Here is a 21353-nt window from a genome sequence, read left to right as displayed (position 1 = left end):
TCTAAGGCACACCTGTGCACTAATCATGGTGTGTAATCAGCATCTTGGTATGGCACACCTGTAAGGTGGGATGGATTATCTCAGCAAAGGAAAAGTGCTCGCTATCACAGATTTAGACTGGTTTGTGAAAATATTTGAGGGAAATTGTGATATTGTGTATGTGGAAAAAACTTTAGATCTTTGAGTTCATCTCAAACAGAATGGGAGCAAAACCAAAAGTGTTGCGTTTATATTTTTGTTGAGTGTATATATATATATATATATATATGTGTGTGTGTGTGTGTGTATGTATAGCCATACAATAAACAAATTATTAACCTCACTTGATTGGGCTGCACTGTCAACACCTCAGTCTGATATTTTCCCATACAGACCTCGTGCTCGGTTAATAATCCTTTAATATTTGTTGAAGGTGACAAGATGCATTTTTTCTAACACACTCTGATAAGTCATAATAATATTTAGCATGCCAAAAATAAATTCCACGATATCAAAACTGTAGAATTTCAACAGATTAAACAGTCAGTGCACTGAAAACAAAATTCTCAAGGCAAACAACTGCAAGACATTTTTGAGTTTACTCAACTTAAAAGCAGTTATATGTAATGTTTTCAAGTTGGGGGTGTCCCAAATCCACCTGAGCCAATCAGCTTCACCTGATTATCAATATACAGTCCATGATACTGAATGGCAGGGGTGGTGGCCAAGTGGTTTGTGTGTCTGGATTCAGTGTGGGCACATTTTTCCATGTAATGTGGAATTTCATCAGGAACGGCATCTGGTGTAAAACCTGTGCCAAGTCAACATGCAGATTCACTTGGGATCTGCTGTGGTGACCCCAAGTGAAAACAAGGGAGCACCCGAAAGGACTTACAGTCCATGATACTGAATACAATTTTGACCAAATCAGGGTCAGTATTGTGCCAAGTGAGTGAATGATACTGAATACAATTTTGACCAAATCAGGGCCACCCTTATTATATCATGGCCTACACAAAACATATGGTGGCCATCCCAGGGTGGCGGTTATAGACACATAGAAAGTTCACAGAGAAGCCAACATTTGAAATGCACCAGTCATTTTGAAAGGCATACCACATTATTTCTCTGAAGATTCCAAAAAGGTATAGTTTAGACTATCTATGACTGAATGTTATGGAGTTATGAGGCAAAAACAGCAAACATTTCAGTTTGGAGTGGGGTCAAAAGATAGAGTTGCTTCAGTTTTTTTTTGTTTTTTTTAAGTGAAGCAATTTATTGGCTGAGGTGGCACCAAACGGCCCACTTGGCCCATGGACTAGTGGGAATAGTAGGGACTATGGGGATGTAAGTTTTAGAAAAAACACACAAAAAAAAAAAAATCTGTTTGGTGCAAACCAGCTTTAACCAAGGATCCAAACACATGCATGATGATGGTGATAATGATGCTTGAGGTTACATAATGAGGGTGGTCAACACTGTGCTGGTTATAGGATTAATGCCAGGTTCATTGTGAGTAGTTTTGTATTTTCTATCCAGTTTACATGTTTATATACCCTACCACACCGTACCACACCATACCATCTTTATTTATAAAGCACCTTAAAACAGCCAGCACTGACACAAGGTGCTATACACTAAAACACAAGACAAACTAAAATACAATGAAATAAAAATAAAAAGAACCACTAAAATACAATTTAAAACATTATCAAACTAAGCCTCGTTTGTGTCAAAAGCCAAGTAAAAAAGATAAGTTTTTAAAAGACTTTAAACAAATATCCCCCCCATCAGATATATCTGGAAAACAGGTTTTGTCATTTTCCAAAATAGGCTGACTGAACAGGTACCTCCACTCACTTGGCACAAACTTAACAAAAGCAAGATGAAACACTGGCATCATCCTCTAAGCACAGCTCTTATCAGCGGCATATAGCTCCAGCAGGGTTTTCCATTTTGTTTAAAATTACCTCTTAGTGTTACTGCTAACAACACACACTGAAAGAACACGGTGTTGTGCTCCCATGCAGTTAAACGGGTGCGAAAACAACTTGAACACAGCGACAATGACACAAACAAAGGATGCATTTTCCATTCTCACATTTTGTTCTTTCTTTTCTGATATTTTGTCACCATGTCTTGCAAACTGCCAGAAGGGGAGGGGGGCAAAAAAGATATGGAAAAACAGAAAGAGAAAAAGGTGAGATACGGCACAAAGGGGGGAAAAGGGAGGGGCGAAATAAGATAACAGAAAATAAATTGTTTTACACTTTTTTTGCACTCACAGGTGTGCACACACACACACACACACACACATAAACACACACACACATACACATACACAGGGTAACTATCCATTGTGAAGCAGTGGCTCGGTAAATTAACTGGAGCTGTTGCTGGCCTCCTTCTCAAACAGAGCCGAGAAGAATAACGTCTTCCTCTTAGAGGTCTTTATTATGGCGCTGTTTACCTCAGAGGGCTCATTGCAAGCATAACCCTCAACCCCTCTGCAAATAACCAAACAGGGGAAACCGGCAAAGAGACAAAAGATCAGGAGAAGGAAACCGAATAAAAGCATGTGAAGATTATTTGCGGAACAGAGGGTGGATTCACTTGCAAGAGCCCAAAAGCAGTTACAGATCAACTGACGCTGGAGATTGTCAGCAATAAAGAATGAAAAAGTACAAGTATAAGCTATGATTGATAGCTTAACAGAGAAAGCAGCATTTTTATTGTCTTCTGAATGTTCAAAAAGAGAAAACCCTTCATTATTTGGTATCGCTTACTGCACTGTGAGCAGATTATACATTTAGAGAGCAAAGTAAACAAGAGCAACCTGAGATTTGTCATGTCCACCAATTCAGATCCAGATCACCTCCAAAATTCAGTGAAATCTTCCATGCCCTAATATGTATCTGTGGTGCACATTTGGTGAGAATCCGTTAAGTAGTTTTGACGTAATCCTTCAAACCTATATAATGTAAAACTTGATTGAGAATCTGGATCTGGATCCAGATCACCTCCAAAATTTAATGAAGTCTTCCATGGCCTATGTGTCTGTGGTACAAATTTGGTGAGAATCCGTGTAGTAGTTTTGACGTAATCCTTCAAAGCCTATATAATGTAAAACTTGATCCAGAATCTGGATCCAGATCCAGATCACCTCCAAAATTTAATGGAGTCTTCCATAGCCTAATATCTATCTGTGGTGCAAATTTGGTGAGAATCCATGCAGTAGGTTTGACAAAATCCTGCTAACAGTAATCTTTCAAAGCCTATATAATGTGAAACTTGATCCAGAATCCAAATCTTGATCCAGATCTCCTCCAAAATTCAGTGGAATCTTCCATGGCCTAATATGTGTCTGTGGTGCAAATTTGGTGAGAATCCGTGCACTAGTTTTGACATAATCCTGCTAAAAGTAATCTTTTAAAGCCTATATAAAGTGAAACTTGATCCAGAATCAGGATCCAGATCCAGATCACCTCCAAAATTTAATGGTGTCTTCCATAGCCTGATATCTATCTGTGGTGCAAAGGTGGTGACAATCCGTGCAGTAGTTTTGACATAATCCTGCTGACAGTAATCTTTCAAAGCCTATATAAAGTGAAACTTGATCCAGAATCCGGATCTGGATCACCTCCAAAATTTAATGGAGTCTTCCGTGGCCTAATATCTATATGTGGTGAAAATGTTGTCAAAATCCGTGCAGTAGCTTTGATCTTGCTAAAAGACACACAGACAGACGAATAAATAAATGAACGCCAGTGATTTTATTACATCCTTGGCGGACATACTAATATTGTACTTTTTAGATTGAGGATGCATCGTACCTGTTGATTAGGTCTTCATTGTCATCACTTTCAATCTCGTCCTCAATGGCAGCCTGCAAGTCCCCGATCCTCTTGAAGGCCAACTTCAGGTCCACCTGTAAACTCTGATTGGCCGCCTCTAAGCTCTCAATGTCCATCTCCTGATAGGCGGATAACAGCAAAGAAACTGCACACTTATCTCCTCTGGGAACACTCAAGGAAAGCATTTCAAACATAAAGCGTAAATAAAGACAGGCGATGTACACCGGGCAAAGATGAAGCAAAAAATAAGGTAAGTGTTTCTGACGGTTCATGACCTTTTATGTCACAAGCCACCCTCAAGCACAATTTTGGACTGGCTGTGCAGTTTTACTTTTGGTATCTCATGTTGTAGCTGGAATTTTCTGCAAATTTTTAAGGAAAAATGTTCAGTTGGATCCAACAAAAACTTGAGGTCTCTGAGTAATTTAAGCCTAAAATCTGTTATCCAGCCTGAGTCACGACAGAGATACAAGAAGAGTTGATTTGACTGGAGTCAAAAGGTTGTAAGGGGAATTTCGAGACATATCGAGGGAAAAAAATGTTAAATGGGATCAAAGAGAAACTTGGGGTCTCTGAGTAATTTATGCCTAAAATCTGTTCTCTAGCCTGAGTCACGACTGAGATACAACAAGAGGTGATTTGACTGGAGTCAAAAGGTTGTAAGGGGAATTTCGAGATGTATTGAGGGGAAAAAAACGTTAAAAGGGATCAAAGAGAAACTTGGGGTCTCTGAATAATTTAAGCCTAAAATCTGCTCTCTCACCTGAGTGGTTACTGACTTCCAGGAAAGGGTGGTTTTATTGGTATTAAAAGTCATAACAGGGATTCTGAGCCCTAAAGAAAAATGGATGCAATCAAATAGAAACTTGGGGTGTCTAAGTAATTTTAACTTCAAATCTGCTCCCTAGCCTGACTGGTTCCTGAGATACAGCAAGAGGTGTTTGAGTAGTGGGTGAATTTTGTAATTTTGATCATTACCATGGTAATCCTTCAGTTTCTGACAAAGCATTCCACTAGGTCAGGGTTCACCTACAATACCCCTCTGGATTACCTACTGTACATATTTTCCAACTTTCCCTGCTCCACGCAACTGTTGGGTCAGGTGTGAGGAAACACCAGACTTGATTAATCAGCTGTGATTGTAGCAGGAGCAGCAATGGTGACCTCTGCATTGAAACCTATAGAAACTTGTGTCTTGACACCAAAATTAAGATTGTATAACCAGCAAGCTATTACTGTGATACGACATGACTTGTGAGCACAAAAGCAATAATTGGCCAAACATCTAACTTCTCAGGTTCTCATGTTGACAAAAACGCAAACAAACAACTACCTGGAATCACGTAACCAGGTTGACAGAGGTCCTGTACTGGAACCATCCACTAGGGGTGATAGACATGTTTTGATTTCACTTCTGAGGCGCTGTCCTGTTATCCACCTTTTATTTGCACCTTTACCTGAGGCTCCCGTAGCCATGGACTCACCAGCTCATGCTTCTTGCGGCTCGCCTCGGCCTCATTCTTGGACAGTTCTGCCATTTCTTCTTTAATGTCTCTTATCTGCCTCTGCATTCGTTTATTCTGATCCTTCTCCCTGTTCTCAGCAGCAATGCACTGGTTTCTTTCTTCCGCCATTTTCTCAAGGTTCTCTTTCAGACGACCCACCAAGCTCTGTGAAGGAACCATGTAGATCTTAAAGGTTACATATCAACAAATAGCTGTCTCTGAACTCAAATTATTACCAAAATGTTTGTTCCTTCTTGCTGAGGAGGTTGTAATGTAGCAGTGTAATGCAAAAGTAATTCAATGGTCTGGAATAGATGTCATTAACTCTGCAATATTTTACATTTTCTGACCAGATTGTTGGTACATTTGCCCACATGACACTTGGCTTGTAGAATATACTACTGGTATATGTCTCAAATATTATTTCTTTTTATGCTCAAACACATTTTACTTATTGATTGGATTATTTTCTTGACCGTAAAGGCATGGACACCCAGAAGGTCAGCTCCAGGAGCATGTGCTGGTGCTGAGATGGGATGGGAGCAGTGTTGGGCATAACGCCTTACTGTAATCACATTACATTTTTCTGTAACACAGTAATGTAGAGCATTACAGTTTTAAATTCAGTAATCATACAACAAGTCCTAAGAGTGTACACAAACATTACTAGATTCCCCTGAACAACACACAGCATGACCTTGACTGGCCAGCTATGACTTTGTTTACTCTCACGACGACGACCAAGAACATTTGAAGGAAGGGTAAAACTCCAATGGCCTGATGGTTAATGATGGTTTATGAAACTAAAAATGGTTAAATAAACACAGCTATGGATCCCTAATTGTATTAACCTGTAAAAATGTGTATAAATATTTGATTTGTATTGAACATACACACACATTTTTAATAACAATAGCACAATAGGTATTTGTCATATATTTGTTTGTTTGTTTCTGAGTATGCAAAAGTAATAATACAATGAGGTACTTTCCATAGGGAGAAAAGAAGGAATGTATTACATTTTTTTTAAGTGAGTAATGTGTAATTACATTATTTTGTTGAGTAATGACCAACACTGCAAGAGAATGGGAACAAAAACACTGTGAAAAAAAACTGGTGACACACTTTTCCAAGACACAATAGTGTGTGTGAGCAGCTGTTGTTTCAAAACAAGACCACTCATTCTGAAGATTTTACGAGTACGGCGATGCAGTAAAATGTGCATCTGTTCCTCGATTTTTACATGCAAACTATAAACTAAGAATGATGTCATGTCACACTTCCGACTCCTCACATGCTGGTATTAAAAGAAGATTGATTTCTTTTCCTCTGAAATGTGAGGAAATACTGTGTTGGCAAAAACCTGGATAAGGAGTAGATTTGAGGTTTAAAACTCTTCCAAACTATTGGATATAAAACTGGATAAATTTGGTGACATGATCAAAAACTAAATTAGACAAAATGACATTGTTTGAAACACAATAAGAAACTAGAGCACCACGCTCGTAGAGCGCAAACCTCCGCCAACACTAGCATCCAATTCCACAAACATTTTACCTTGGAAAAAATTTTATATGTCACTGTCCTGTTTTTGTGGCTTTTCCTAAGGTAAAATACAACCCCTGGCAAAAATTATGGAATCACCGGCCTCGGAGGATGTTCATTCAGTTGTTTAATTTTGTAGAAAAAAGCAGCTCACAGACATGACACAAAACTAAAGTCATTTCAAATGGCAACTTTCTGGCTTTAAGAAACACTATAAGAAATCAGGAAAAAAAATTGTGGCAGTCAGCAGTAACGGTTACTTTTTTAGACCAAGCAGAGGGAAAAAAATATGGAATCACTCAATTCTGAGGAAAAAATTATGGAATCATGAAAAACAAAAGAATGCTCCAACACATCATTAGTATTTTGTTGCACCACCTCTGGCTTTTATAACAGCTTGCAGTCTCTGAGGCATGGACTTAATGAGTGACAAACAGTACTCTTCATCAATCTGGCTCCAACTTTCTCTGATTGCTGTTGCCAGATCAGCTTTGCAGGTTGGAGCCTTGTCATGGACCATTTTCTTCAACTTCCACCAAAGATTTTCAATTGGATTAAGATCCGGACTATTTGCAGGCCATGACATTGACCCTATGTGTCTTTTTGCAAGGAATGTTTTCACAGTTTTTGCTCCATGGCAAGATGCATTATCATCTTGAAAAATGATTTCATCATCCCAAAACATCCTTTCAATTGATGGGATAAGGAAAGTGTCCAAAAATCAACATAAACTTGTGCATTTATTGATGATGTAATGACAGCTATCTCCCCAGTGCATTTACCTGACATGCAGCCCCATATCATCAATGACTGTGGAAATTTACATGTTCTCTTCAGGCAGTCATCTTTATAAATCTCACTGGAACGGCACCAAACAAAAGTTCCAGCATCATCACCTTGCCCAATGCAGATTCAAGATTCATCACTGAATATGACTTTCATCCAGTCATCCACAGTTCACGATTGCTTTTCCTTAGCCCATTGTAACCTTGTTTTTTTTCTGTTTAGGTGTTAATGATGGCTTTCGTTTAGCTTTTCTGTATCAATCAATCAATCAATTTTATTTATATAGCACCAAATCACAACAAACAGTTGCCCCAAGTAATCCCATTTCCTTTAGGCGGTTTATTACAGTTCGGTCACAGACGTTGGCTCCAGTTTCCTCCCATTCGTTCCTCATTTGTTTTGTTGTGCATTTTCGATTTTTGAGACATATTGCTTTAAGTTTTCTGTCTTGACGCTTTGATGTCTTCCTTGGTCTACCAGTATGTTTGCCTTTAACAACCTTCCCATGTTGTTTGTATTTGGTCCAGAGTTTAGACACAGCTGACTGTGAACAACCAACATCTTTTGCAACACTGCGTGATGATTTACCCTCTTTTAAGAGTTTGATAATCCTCTCCTTTGTTTCAATTGACATCTCTCGTGTTGGAGCCATGATTCATGTCAGTCCACTTGGTGCAACAGCTCTCCAAGGTGTGATCACTCCTTTTTAGATGCAGACTAACAAGCAGATCTGATTTGATGCAGGTGTTAGTTTTGGGGATGAAAATGTACAGGGTGATTCCATAATTTATTCCTCAGAATTGAGTGAGTCCATATTTTTTTCCCTCTGCTTGGTCTAAAAAAGTAACCGTTACTGACTGCCACAATTTTTTTTCTTGATTTCTTATAGTGTTTCTTAAAGCCAGAAAGTTGCCATTTGAAATGACTTTAGTTTTGTGTCATGTCTGTGATCTCCTTTTTTTCTACAAAATTAAACAACTGAATGAACATCCTCTGAGGCCGGTGATTCCATAATTATTGCCAGGGGTTGTAGATGTGATCAAATGTCAGGAGTATGTATTTAATCCATGCACGTGAATCAAAGCTTTTCTGTGGTGTTGTCAGGTTTTGTTTTGTTTGTTCAACTTTTTTGGTTTCTGAATTTTTTAAACATAATTTTCACTGAACATCGGTTATCTCTGGTATGCACAATTTTTCATTGCTTTTTGGCACTTGGTTTCCAACTGATAACTGGAAGACAGACAAACAGGCATAAAATTGGAACCTCCTCCATCCAATTTTGATGATGTAGGTAAATCCATAAGAGAAAAATGACAGTGACTGAGGCACTTTGAGAAATATAATGCAAAATGTACACCAAATGGGCTTTTCAATATTAAATTCAAATGTCCACCAAATCCACAATCCGGACCAAATCCGAATTTGTCAGGTGATAGTGAGTGCCAGTCTGTACCTCACTTTCAAATATGAGAGTGATTGGGGCACATTTGATTCAGATATAATGTAAAATATACATTAAATGGGGTTTTCAATGTTAAATTTAAATGCCCACAAAATCTGTAATCTAGATCACATCTGGATCAAACCTTGTCAGTTGATAAAGGATACCATCCTACATAACACTCTCAAATATGAAAGAAATTTGATCTTTCTTGACAAAGTTATGAATTTTTGAAAATTCGTTCAATGTTAAATATAGGGTTTTTTCCTATTTTCCAAGATTTTCCTGGCTTTGACTTTTGACCTATGTCCTTGAAAACTGAATCAGTTATTGCCTATCAGAATATAAATGTTTAGTAAAACATTCAGAACAATTTCTGAAAAATTGTGGGCTCCAGGCTGTTCAGAAACAAACAGACAAACAAGCAAATAGAGGTGAAAACATAACCTCCATCAACGAAGGACATACCAGGACCCTAAAGGCATGGAGCTGTGTTCTTTTGAAAAGGCATGAATATTACTAAAGACGTTTGTCTTGGGACCTCATAAGATCTTCCCAGGCATCTCCTGATCCCAAAAGCTGAGGACCCTTAGACATGAATGTGACCATCAAGATAAAACACTGTAAATATGGCACTTTAGTCTTGATCCAGGACAACTGCAAACCCAGACACAATAAGTACCCACAAAGCTTCTCAAGTGCTGCAATCGGGATATCCATGGATCCCACAAAGATCACAGCATCATCCAAAAAGTCACAGATGGAGCCTCACTTCATGTAACAGCTGAAAACTTTATTTGCATTCATATATTCACAAGACATTGTTGGTTTTCCCTTTTACAAGCAAGAAAATACGATCTCACCTCCAAGCGTTTAATCTGCGTCCTCTCATATTCTAGTTTGGTCTCCAGCTCACGGATTTTGGCCTCTTGACGGCTCACTAAAGACTTTTCCACCATGGATTGTTCTTGAAACTCCAGCTGGGTCTGCAGTGAGTGAAGCTGGAGAAAAAGCACAGGCTCACTTTTGGCTCTTCGTTATCAGATTCAATCAATATTGTCAGAGTCAAGCTCATAAGTAGTTAGCCAGTGATCGTGACTGAAATTTTACCTTTGATCACCATCACAATGGTATTATAAAATATAACACTTAAGATGTACTTGTAGTTTAAAGTTTCAGTATTTCAAGGGCTTTCAGAAAAATATCACACTACCGTAATCATGTAATTTTTAATGAATTACAAATGTTAATTAATTAATTACAGTAATTTTTAAGTAATTTTCTCGAGTCGCGTAGGTGGGTAAGGAGAGTTCCTATGGGATTTTAAAAAAAAGCTTTTCAACCTACCATCCCTGGTTCTCAAGACCAGGCACCTAAGTGGCTCTACTCTGCTCTATTCTACTCTTCTATTTTAGATATTTAGATATACCTTAGTATACACTCCTAGAGTTCTACCTTAGAATTGGAATGTATTATAGAAGACATACCGGCCTACTGAATTTTCGTGTAGCCAGTTTTCTTTAGACAAGACAGGGATGAGCTACATGAACACTTCCAAGTCTCTGAATATGTCTTGGACGTCATTTACGTCAGTAATTCAGAAATACAAACATTATAGTACTGTGCGATGAATTTGCCTGGAGTAAACGCTTCTCAAAAACTGAGTGACAGTGCAAGAAGAACAATGGTGAGGGAAGCCACCAAGACACCATGACAACCATGAAGGGGTTACAGGCTTCTGTGGCTGTGTTTGCAGAAACCCTACAACATGCAATTTTTCTCTGTTTTGCCACAAAAGCCTGTAGTGTGCACTTCAATTACATATTGATTGTTTCAAGAGGCAAAACCGGCAGAATTATGTCACTGTCCAAATACTTATGGACCCGACTGTATGTGCATATATTATACATACAGACTGAATTTAAAAAAAAGCTCCAGAAAAGCCACAAATGGTCAGAAATGTGATTCAGGCTGAGTAGCACATGATCAGTGTGATTTCACAAGATTTAAAGAAGGATGTGAGTTTCACACAAAACATGTTCTTCCCCCAGCCCCATCTTTTACAAGGGACTGATAAAAGGGACAGAGACAACAACAATAACAACAGAAGGAAGCATGGCACCTAATGAGAGCATTTGCATCTGAGACAAGCAGGATTTGGAGTTCTCCTTTGATATCACTAAAGAAGGCAGATTTCGCTCCTCCTGGGGATGAGATAACCACTTCAAGGTCAGGCGCTTTAGATGCTATCACTGTCTTCTGTGGCAGGACTTAACAATGCCTTACAGCCTACACCGTGTCTCTACTGAAGCCAAACCATTCTGAAGGGTGGTCCTTGCACGTGACCTAGTGGACCAAAGCTTTGGCAGGTGAGCAGACGAAAAACACAACCAGGCTCTGCAGGGACCACAAAAGTGCTCGGCTTCAGTTGCATTTAAAATGGATTCTGCTGAAGACATGCAGCTTATTAGTTTATTGTGTATCAAATGTGTGCACAGGCAGGGGTTTATAAGAGAAAATGGACATGTATAAATAATTCATACACATTCGACAACAGAAATACTTAAAAGCGTTATTATCACCATGGGCCCTAATCAGGCGCATTAACCTTTTTGTCACATGAGTCCATATCTCCACCCAAATCACTGAGGCAACCCAATCACTAAAACAAAATGAATCACAATCCATAAATATATAAATAAATAGAATCTAGAGCTTTAAAAAAATTGCATTCAATACAATGTCAAAATCCTCTCTGGATATTAGTATCTGATGTGATTGCTGATTGGTGACTGAGATCATTATTTACATGTGCTTTCAGAAATGAGGACCTTTGGCTTTCGCTTGCATTATGTAAAAGCTACTGTAAGTGTGACATGTGACTGTAAATGTAACACATTTCTTCAACTGTCAGCAGAAAAACAGTGAGTTGACTCATTTGTGAATATCGCACATCAACACATAATATGAGATATGTCATCAATACTGGAAACTTTGAAAATGTGGGGTACAATATTGATATTGTGATATCACAGAAGATCATCATGGTCCCAGGTCCCCTGGTGACATTGGTGGGAAGAAATATTATTATAAGTACCATGTAAACCAGTATTGATCAGTATGTCTGGTATTTATATTGTGTAACTGTATTCAAATTGTGTATTTTTATGTGTATGTATATGTACTGTATATTTGCAAACTACTTTTTTTACTTTCACTTTTGATACTCTGTGTGCTTCTTAACCTGTGTGCAGCTATACAGTGTTGCTGGAACCTCAATTTCCCTGAGGGATCACTAAAATTCTATCTAATCTAATCTAATGTACATCTATTTCAGGATGTCATAATACTACGTTTTCAAGTCCGATATGATACTGATCCTGGAGCCTTCACTATTTGCTGATACCAATCCAACAGCTTTTACCCTTTCTCAAAACAACTAATCTGTTCATAAATACATTTGTTTGATTAAAATTTGTTAATTTAGCCATGTAACAATACTTCAACTCAAACTGTGAAACAATTATTCACCTTCACTAAAGGAACACGCAAATAGCCAATAACATGACTCAAATGTACAATGGATGACTCAGATCAATAAAAAAAAAAAAATCTGATATGGAATCCAGTAAATTTAACCAATATCAAACTGATATATTGAAATATCAGATCGGCACAAACATATATATATATATATATATATATATATACGGTTTGTGTATAATCATACACAATATGCATGAAGTATCAGCCAGATTTTAAAAATTTTATTTTTTTTAAAAATCAAGTCAAAGTATGATTTTCCCCTTAAGTCATTATTATTATTATTATTATTATTATTATTATTATTACAATTTTAAAATCATCATAGAGGTAATGGGGTTGTACATGAATGTACAATGAATATGAATGATTACAGCATAATTAGGTACTATTTTTTAATGCCGTAATGAAAGAATATTAATCATAGATGTACTGTATGTATTTCAGCAATGTAATATGAGGAAGAAATAGAGACTTCTCCATCTAAGTTGTCATATAGATTTCAGAGTTTACGATGTGTAAGTGAGTGTCTCAGAGGTATAGATGACATGACTGTGACAAATTATGTTTTGTGGCTACATAATATTAAGACATGGCCACAGTTCATTTGCTACCTTCCCACACTTTATAGATTCATGGCCATGCAATAAACAACTCATGGTCACACCGTATTATTTTCTTCACCAATGTCACCGAAGGGCTCCATATCATGGGAAAATATCTCAATGTGAAAATTCTGGGATATTTTAAATGCTCACTCCTTAGCATGGACCAAAGTCACATGTAACCACTTTAGCAACCAAATCAGCAAACACATGCTGTTTTCATTCAAATATTTTGATTGCATGATTGACATACAAATGGAATAAACTCACCGACCTGATAAAACTGGCCACATACTGCAAGTTTTTGTATCTTCCATCAGTCTGTCCATCAAACATATAAACCAACATGGATGTTGTGCCATATTTTAGAAACCATATCGTCAAATGGTCTTTGTTTCTTTTCTTTGCTCTCCAGGTGGTATGCAAACTGATTTATTGTCTGTGGAGAAGGTGCTGGCAGAAGAGTCCTTCACCCTCATCAACGTAATGTGCAGCACCTGTGGATGGTGCTCACGTGCAACCTTAAAGACTGTCAGCTGAAGCAGATAATGAGATGGCGTTCTGCATTTAAGCCATGTGTGATTCAAGCAGAATTGCCGGGAACTCGACCTTGTGATGTTCGTTTGTGAGACGCTGAGGACCGCGCCTGGGTTTGACACATCGTGCCTGTGAAGGAGGACGGGTGAGGGACACATGCTGTCAGCACACATCAGAGAGTCAGTTTGTCGTGTTCGTCTGGGGGGTTGGCGGTGAACGTGGGTCCAGAAGCGCCGGGCTTCGATCCTTTTGGGCGCTGGAGAGCGTGCCATCCTTCACTCCGCCAGACTGACGCAGTTTTACGTTTGTACACTTTGTATTGCACAGAAGGGGGAAAAATAAAACTGTTTTGTTATTGGAAGCGCTTTCTGGTTGTTTTAGCGCTGGGTTCCGTCAGACGCAGGTCCGCTCCTCAACCTGCGTCGACACATAACAGTAGTTCCCGGCCATTCCATAATGGACCCCGCGGCAGAGGCGGTTCCGTTTGCCGAAAGAGTTCAAGAACACTTGGAGAAAATATGGGAGCAATTACAGCATCTCACAAACCAAACTAAACAAACAGATGCCCGCATTATTGAGCTTGCAGTGCAAGCCGTTCTGCTTCCTGCTGCTCCAGCTGCGGCACCATCGATACCAGTGCAGATAACTCCGTCACCCAGAGATTCGGCTTCCGAACTGATTATTTGTCGTCCGGAGCCTTATGCGGGAAACGTTGAAGCCTGTGCTCCATTTTTGATACAATGTTTTCTGGTTTTTGCTTATACCGTTGCCCAACGGTTGCTGAATCTCAGGCAGGGGAGGCGGAGTGTGGAGGATTATTCTGTGGATTTCCGAATTGTTTCTGCTCAGTCCGGTTGGAATGCCACAGCATTAAGTGGAGTGTTTGTGGATGGTTTAAATGATCCATTAAAAGACGAGCTAGTAGTCCTAAAAAGCCTTCAGTTAATTCAAAATGCTGCAGCTAGAGTACTAACGGGGACTAGAAGGAGAGAGCATATCTCACCCATATTGGCCTCTCTTCATTGGCTTCCTGTTAATTCTAGAATAGAATTTAAAATTCTTTTTCTTACTTATAAGGTTTTGAATAATCAGGTCCCATCTTATCTTAGGGACCTCGTAGTACCATATCACCCCAATAGAGCGCTTCGCTCTCAGACTGCAGGCTTACTTGTAGTTCCTAGGGTTTGTAAGAGTAGAATGGGAGGCAGAGCCTTCAGCTTTCAGGCTCCTCTCCTGTGGAACCAGCTCCCAATTCAGATCAGGGAGACAGACACCCTCTCTACTTTTAAGATTAGGCTTAAAACTTTCCTTTTTGCTAAAGCTTATAGTTAGGGTTGGATCAGGTGACCCTGAACCATCCCTTAGTTATGCTGCTATAGACTTAGACTGCTGGGGGGTTCCCATGATGCACTGTTTCTTTTTATTCACCTCTTTTTGCTCTGTATGCACCACTCTGCATTTAATCATTAGTGATCTCTGCTCCCCTCCACAGCATGTCTTTTTCCTGGTTCTCTCCCTCAGCCCCAACCAGTCCCAGCAGAGGACTGCCCCTCCCTGGGCCTGGTTCTGCTGGAGGTTTCTTCCTGTTAAAAGGGAGTTTTTCCTTCCCACTGTCGCCAAGTGCTTGCTCATAGGGGGTCGTTTTGACCGTTGGGGTTTTTCTGTAATTATTGTATGGCTTTTGCCTTACAATATAAAGCGCCTTGGGGCGACTGTTTGTTGTGATTTGGCACTATATAAATTAAATTGATTTGATTTGATTTGATTTTAGTCCATGACGAACCAAACGATTTAGATGAGCTAATATCTTTGGTGATTCGTCTAGATGATCGGATAAAGGAGCGTGGACGTGAGAGAGGGTGGCCATCAGAACGGGTTTTTTCGTCTCGGGGCTTTCCCCGACACAGATCTAGGCTGCCTCTTCTTCGCCCCACTGAGACTCCTCCGACGGGACCTCTGGCTCCTCTTGCAGATGAGCCCATGCAGCTCGGACGAGCTGAAGCCGCTATATTGCCCCGTCATATAAGCGTCAAGAAAAATAGTGGTGACGTCTCTCCAGGTGTTCTGGGACAGGCAAAATAATACACAAAAAAAAAAAAAAAAAAAAAAATTGTTTGGGCTAATGTTTTTTTTTTTTTGAAAGGGTTATAACTTGTTTGGGGAGTCAGAGGCGTTTCTGGTGGAGTGAACGACAGGCGGTTCGAAGCCCGTCTGGACTCAGTTGATCGTTGGTTTTCATTATTTGTATTTAGGTATTTTCTGTTTGGGTTTGGGGTCGTTTTGTTTTGTTGTTTTTCATTTCCCTACTTCCCTAACCCCAACCTCACTCGCCCCAAGACCGTTCGTCTTATGGGTTGTGGGGTGGTGCAGGTTGGTCACGCTGAGCATTCTCAGAAGACCTCTGCACCTAGGGGGGGGTTGTTAGGGGCGTTTTTTCTGGTTTGGTTAGGGCCCGGTTCCACTCCAGCCTCGGTGGGCCTTTGTACCGTTCGTCATTGGTGTTGCCGGGGTGTGGTGCAGCGGGAACATACCTCAGTCGGAGGGGTGGGCCGATCTGTTGCCGTTCGCCTTTTCGGTAGTTCCACCCCTCCCGACAGGCTGGGGTATGGTTGGGTTGGGACACCGGACGTATTTCCGGTTTTCCGCTGCGCCTTGGGGTTGGGGCCGGGTTGGTTTTTCCTGTTCCCTTCCCCGGCTTGATGTTTTGTGCCGTTCACCAAAATTGAGCCGCCAAAAGGCTCTGGGAGGGATCTGGGGTCTTTCGGGGTGCTGGGGAAGGTAACAGGGTTTATCAGTTGATTTTATTTGCCCCCGGGGTTGTTTAATGTAGTCCTCCGGGGGTTGGAATTTTGTGGTTTTTTTTGTTTCCTTCCAGGTTCCACCTCCAGGGTTGATGGGACGGTCCTCTAGGGGGGAATTGGCTTGTGGGGCCGACTAGCCAAGTGTGGCCGGGTCTGGGGTTCCTGGGTTGTGGGGAGGGTGCCTCCTGGGGTTTGATGGTACGGTCCTCTGGGGGGTGCCGTTGCTCCATGTGTACCTGGGGACCTCTGTGGGATTCCGGCTTTGGCTATTCTTCCTGGAACTGGCGGTAAAGGCCTTCTGGGGGGTGTTGGGCTCTGCAAGTCGTTCTGGGGGGGTTGTTTGTTACTTTTCTTGGTGCATTTGTGTTTGTATTGTGTTTGTGGGGCTGTGTTGGGCTTTTGCATTTGGGGTTTTTTCTTTTCTTCCCGGGGTTGGATGGGACGGTCCCCTGGGGAGGTTTTGGGTGGGTTTTGTGTTTTTCTTGTATGTTGGGTTGTGCTTGGGACTCTTTTGGGGTTTTTGTTGATGCCAGCCGGCCTTCCAGCTGCGGTGCCCTGTCCTGTTGTCTGCGGTGGACCTTGGGAGCGTTCCGCTGTCTGCTTCCTGACGAGGACCCCGGAGGGAGGTTCTGTTCTCGGACCTGGTCTGTTCGGTCGCCGGGAGGCTTCCCGTTAAAGGGGGGGTACTGTTGTGTGTTGGGGGGGGGTTTGGCTGGGCATTTTGGTGTTCTTTTCTTTTCTTTTCTTTGCTCTCCAGGTGGTATACAAACTGATTTATTGTCTGTGGAGAAGGTGCTGGCAGAAGAGTCCTTCACCCTCATCAACGTAATGTGCAGCACCTGTGGATGGTGCTCACGTGCAACCTTAAAGACTGTCAGCTGAAGCAGATAATGAGATGGCGTTCTGCATTTAAGCCATGTGTGATTCAAGCAGAATTGCCGGGAACTCGAACTTGTGATGTTCGTTTGTGAGACGCTGAGGACCGCGCCTGGGTTTGACACATTGCGCCTGTGAAGGAGGACGGGTGAGGGACACATGCTGTCAGCACACATCAGAGAGTCGGTTTGTCGTGTCCACTTGGGGGGTGTTTGGCGGTGAACGTGGGTCCAGAAGCGCCGGGCTTCGATCCTTTTGGGCGCTGGAGAGCGTGCCTTCCTTCACTACGCCAGACTGACGCAGTTTTACATTTGTACACTTTGTATTGCACAGAAGGGGGAAAAATAAAACTGTTTTGTTATTGGAACCGCTTTCTGGTTGTTTTAGCGCTGGGTTCCGTCAGACGCAGGTCCGCTCCTCAACCCGCGTCGACACATAACAGGTGGCAAAGTCTTTGCAAGCAGCAAGTCCTTGAAGGTGCGAATGAAACACTCTCAGAAACTGAGGTTTGTCATGATAATGGCAAAAAATAAATAAACAAAATAATAAAAATCCATCAACCACACAAGTCTCTTTAAACACAGAGGCTAGACAGCAGATTTCATGCTTTTTAATTTACTTAGCAATCCCAATTATCTATTTGATTTTTTTTTTATGTGAAAATAATGGTAAATTACTGAAACAAATCTTCACTGGATTTCAGTAACAATTCAACAAAATTGTTCCACTGAAAACACAAATTTACAATATAAATAATCACAGTTATACTGGCACAGTGCAGAATAGAAATATTTTGCATGATGGGAATAATTTGGCACTAAATCAAGACTATGCACAACCAGTCCAAAAATCTGTTTGTGGCAGCTTACGGCGTCATTGTTTGTGAACTGTAGGAAATATCTGCCTGGTTTATGTGTTAAGTTTATTTCATTATTATAGTTTATATACAAACCCAATTCCAATGAAACTGGGCCGTTGTGTGAAATGTAAATAAAAACAGAATACAATGATTTGCAAATCCTCTTCAACATATATTCAAATGAAAACACCACAAAGACAAGATATTTAATGTTCAAACTGATAAACTTTATTGTTTGTGTGCAAATATTTGCTCATTTTGAAATGGATAGCTACAACACAATTCAAAAAAGCTGGGACAGTGGTATGTTTACCATTGTGTTACATCACCTTTCCTTCTAACAACACTCAATAGGTGTTTAGGAACTGAGGACACTTATTGTGAGTGTCATGATTGGGTATAAAAGGAGCATCCACAAAAGGCTCAGCCATTCACAAGCAAAGATGTGGTGAGGATCACCACTTTGTGAACAACTGTGTGAAAAAAATAGCCCAATAATTTCTCAACATTCAATTGCAAGGAATTTAGGGATTCCATCATCTACAGTCCATAATATAATCAGAAGATTCAGAGACTCTGGAGAACTTCCTACACGTAAACGGCAAGGCCGAAAACCAACATTGAATCAATCAATCAATTTCAATCAATTTTTTTATTATTGAATGCCCGTGACCTTCGATCCCTCAGGCGGCACTGCATTAAAAACTAACATCATTGTGTAAAGGATCTTACCACGTGGGCTCAGGAACACTTCAGAACACCACTGTCAGTTAACACAGTTCGTCGCTACATCTGCAAGTACAAGTTAAAACTCTACCATGTAAAGCGAAAGCCATACATCAACAACATCCAGAAATGCCGCCACCTTCTCTGGGCCCGAGCTCATTTGAAATGGACAGACGCAAATTTGAAAAGTGTGCTGTGGTCTGATGAGTCTACATTTCAAATTGTTTTTGGAAAACATGGACGTCGTGTCCTCTGGACAAAAGAGGAAAAAAACATCCAGACTGTTACCAGTGCAAAGTTCAAAAGCCAGCATCTGTGATGGTATGGGGATGTATTAGTGCCCATGGCATGGGCAACTTACACATCTCTGATGGTGCCATCAATGCTGAAACTACATCCAGGTTTTGGATTAACACATGCTGCCATCTAAGCAATGTTTTTTTTTCAGGGACGTCTCTGCTTATTTCAGCAAGACAATGCCAAGCCACATTCTGCACGTGTTACAACAGCGTGGTTTCATAGTAAAAGAGTGCGGGTACTAGACTGGCCTGCCTGTAGTGCAGACCTGTCGCCCATTGAAAATGTGTGGCACATTATGAAGCGCAAAATGTGACAATGGAGACCCCGGACTGTTGAACAAATGAAGTCGTACATCAAGCAAGAATGGGAAAGAATTCCACATGCAAAGCTTCAACAATTAGTGTCCTCAGTTCCCAAACGCTTATTGAGTGTTGTTAGAAGGAAAGGTGATGTAACACAGCGGTAAACATACCACTGTCCCAATTTTTGAAATGTGTTGCAGGCATCCATTTCAAAATGAGCAAATATTTGCACAAAAACAATAAAGTTTATCAGTTTGAGCATTAAATATCTTGAGTTTGTGGTGTATTCAACTGAATATAGATTGAAGAGGATTTGCAAATCATTGTATTCTGTTTTTATTTACATTTTACACAACATCCCAACTTCATTGGAATTGGGGTTGTAGATGGTTTTCGCTCAAGATCCAAAGTGAATCTGAATACTCATGTGGCACAGGTTTTATGACGGATACTCTTACTGACACAACTCCATAATACTTGGAGAATGAGGAGGGTGAGTTTGAACCGGGAAGCTTTTGCACTAGCTATAAGTGCACTTAAATGCTTGGCCACCACCCTACACCCGGATTTATCACGATTAAAAACCTTATAATGTTGTTGGAGTTTTACAAAATGAAAGCTTAAGTTATAATGATTTGTATTTCAGACTAATTTACAACAACAGCATCATCTCAGCATTTTTTGTAATCTTTGACATATTATTATTATTATTATTATTATTATTATTATTATTATTATTATTGGCCAATAACAGTACCTGGAGAATACGTCACCTGACTGGTCTTACTATATGAGTCATGCATAAAATAGCCCAAGCAAAAGCTATTTTGTTGAACTGTCACATTCCCTGCTCAAACAGCCAAGCCATCTGACAGTGCTGATTATTTCCAATCTGCATGAAACATTCTGCATTGGCAATGAAATGGCAAAATTAAAAAGCAAGAATAAGACAGCTTGGACAGAACATTTTGCATAGAGATCAGTTAAAAAGCCACAACTGCTGAGATATTGTACATGACTCTTTATATGAAGTAAAAAAATATAATAATAATAATAATTTTTCTCCTTTACTCTCAATTGTCATTGATTCTTGCCATTTAAATGCAAATTACATTGCGATTTCAAGAAGAAAACCATCACAGAAAGAAAGCATTTTAGGCAGAATAATCAGAAGGCACGCTAAGGTCTAATCAGAAAGACGTGTGGAGGCAGCGGGCAGGTTCCTGCCAGGCAGTATGAGTGCTTTTCAATACTATACTGTACCTTTTCCTGGATTTCCTGCTTCTCCTTTGTGGATTCATCCAGCTGGGCTTGCAGGTCACTGATCTGGTTCAGATCCCTGGCCGACTGGCATTAAAACATAAGACAGAATCATTATAGAGAGGACTCCATGTAGAGTGTGTTATTTCTGTGTGTGCTTCAATCATCTGTAAAACTACACTGCCAATAAATTGCTCTTTCGATTTTGCTCTGGGCTGCCATAGTCAGTCCAGCGTGGATCTGCGTTTTTACACTGGCTGCCTTTACTGACACATCATACAAGGACAACCTTGAACCGGAGACCTTTGCGCTGGCAAATGTGTTCATAAATAATATTACATAGTGTGCTGTTCTGGACACTTCATGTGAAATAGAGAGCACTTGAATTGCACATGTTTTAGGCACAACAGAATTTTAAATATATACTCCTTGCA

General features: G+C 40.3%; 1 protein-coding gene across 1 annotated transcript in view; it reads right to left on the bottom strand.

The window, feature by feature from the left end:
- Positions 1 to 21353, bottom strand: part of LOC117517662 (unconventional myosin-XVIIIa-like) — a 218386-nt gene that overhangs the window by 22801 nt on the left and 174232 nt on the right. Inside the window, 5 exon segments of the mRNA XM_034178771.1 lie at positions 2081 to 2125; positions 3813 to 3952; positions 5318 to 5503; positions 9974 to 10111; positions 20923 to 21006. Coding sequence (XP_034034662.1) covers positions 2081 to 2125; positions 3813 to 3952; positions 5318 to 5503; positions 9974 to 10111; positions 20923 to 21006 — 593 coding nt within the window.

The sequence above is a fragment of the Thalassophryne amazonica genome, chromosome 9 (assembly GCF_902500255.1).
Source record: "Thalassophryne amazonica chromosome 9, fThaAma1.1, whole genome shotgun sequence".
Lineage (NCBI taxonomy): Eukaryota > Metazoa > Chordata > Actinopteri > Batrachoidiformes > Batrachoididae > Thalassophryne > Thalassophryne amazonica.
The sequence above is the reverse complement of the archived record's forward strand: the minus strand, read 5'-3'. Positions and strand labels throughout refer to the sequence as shown.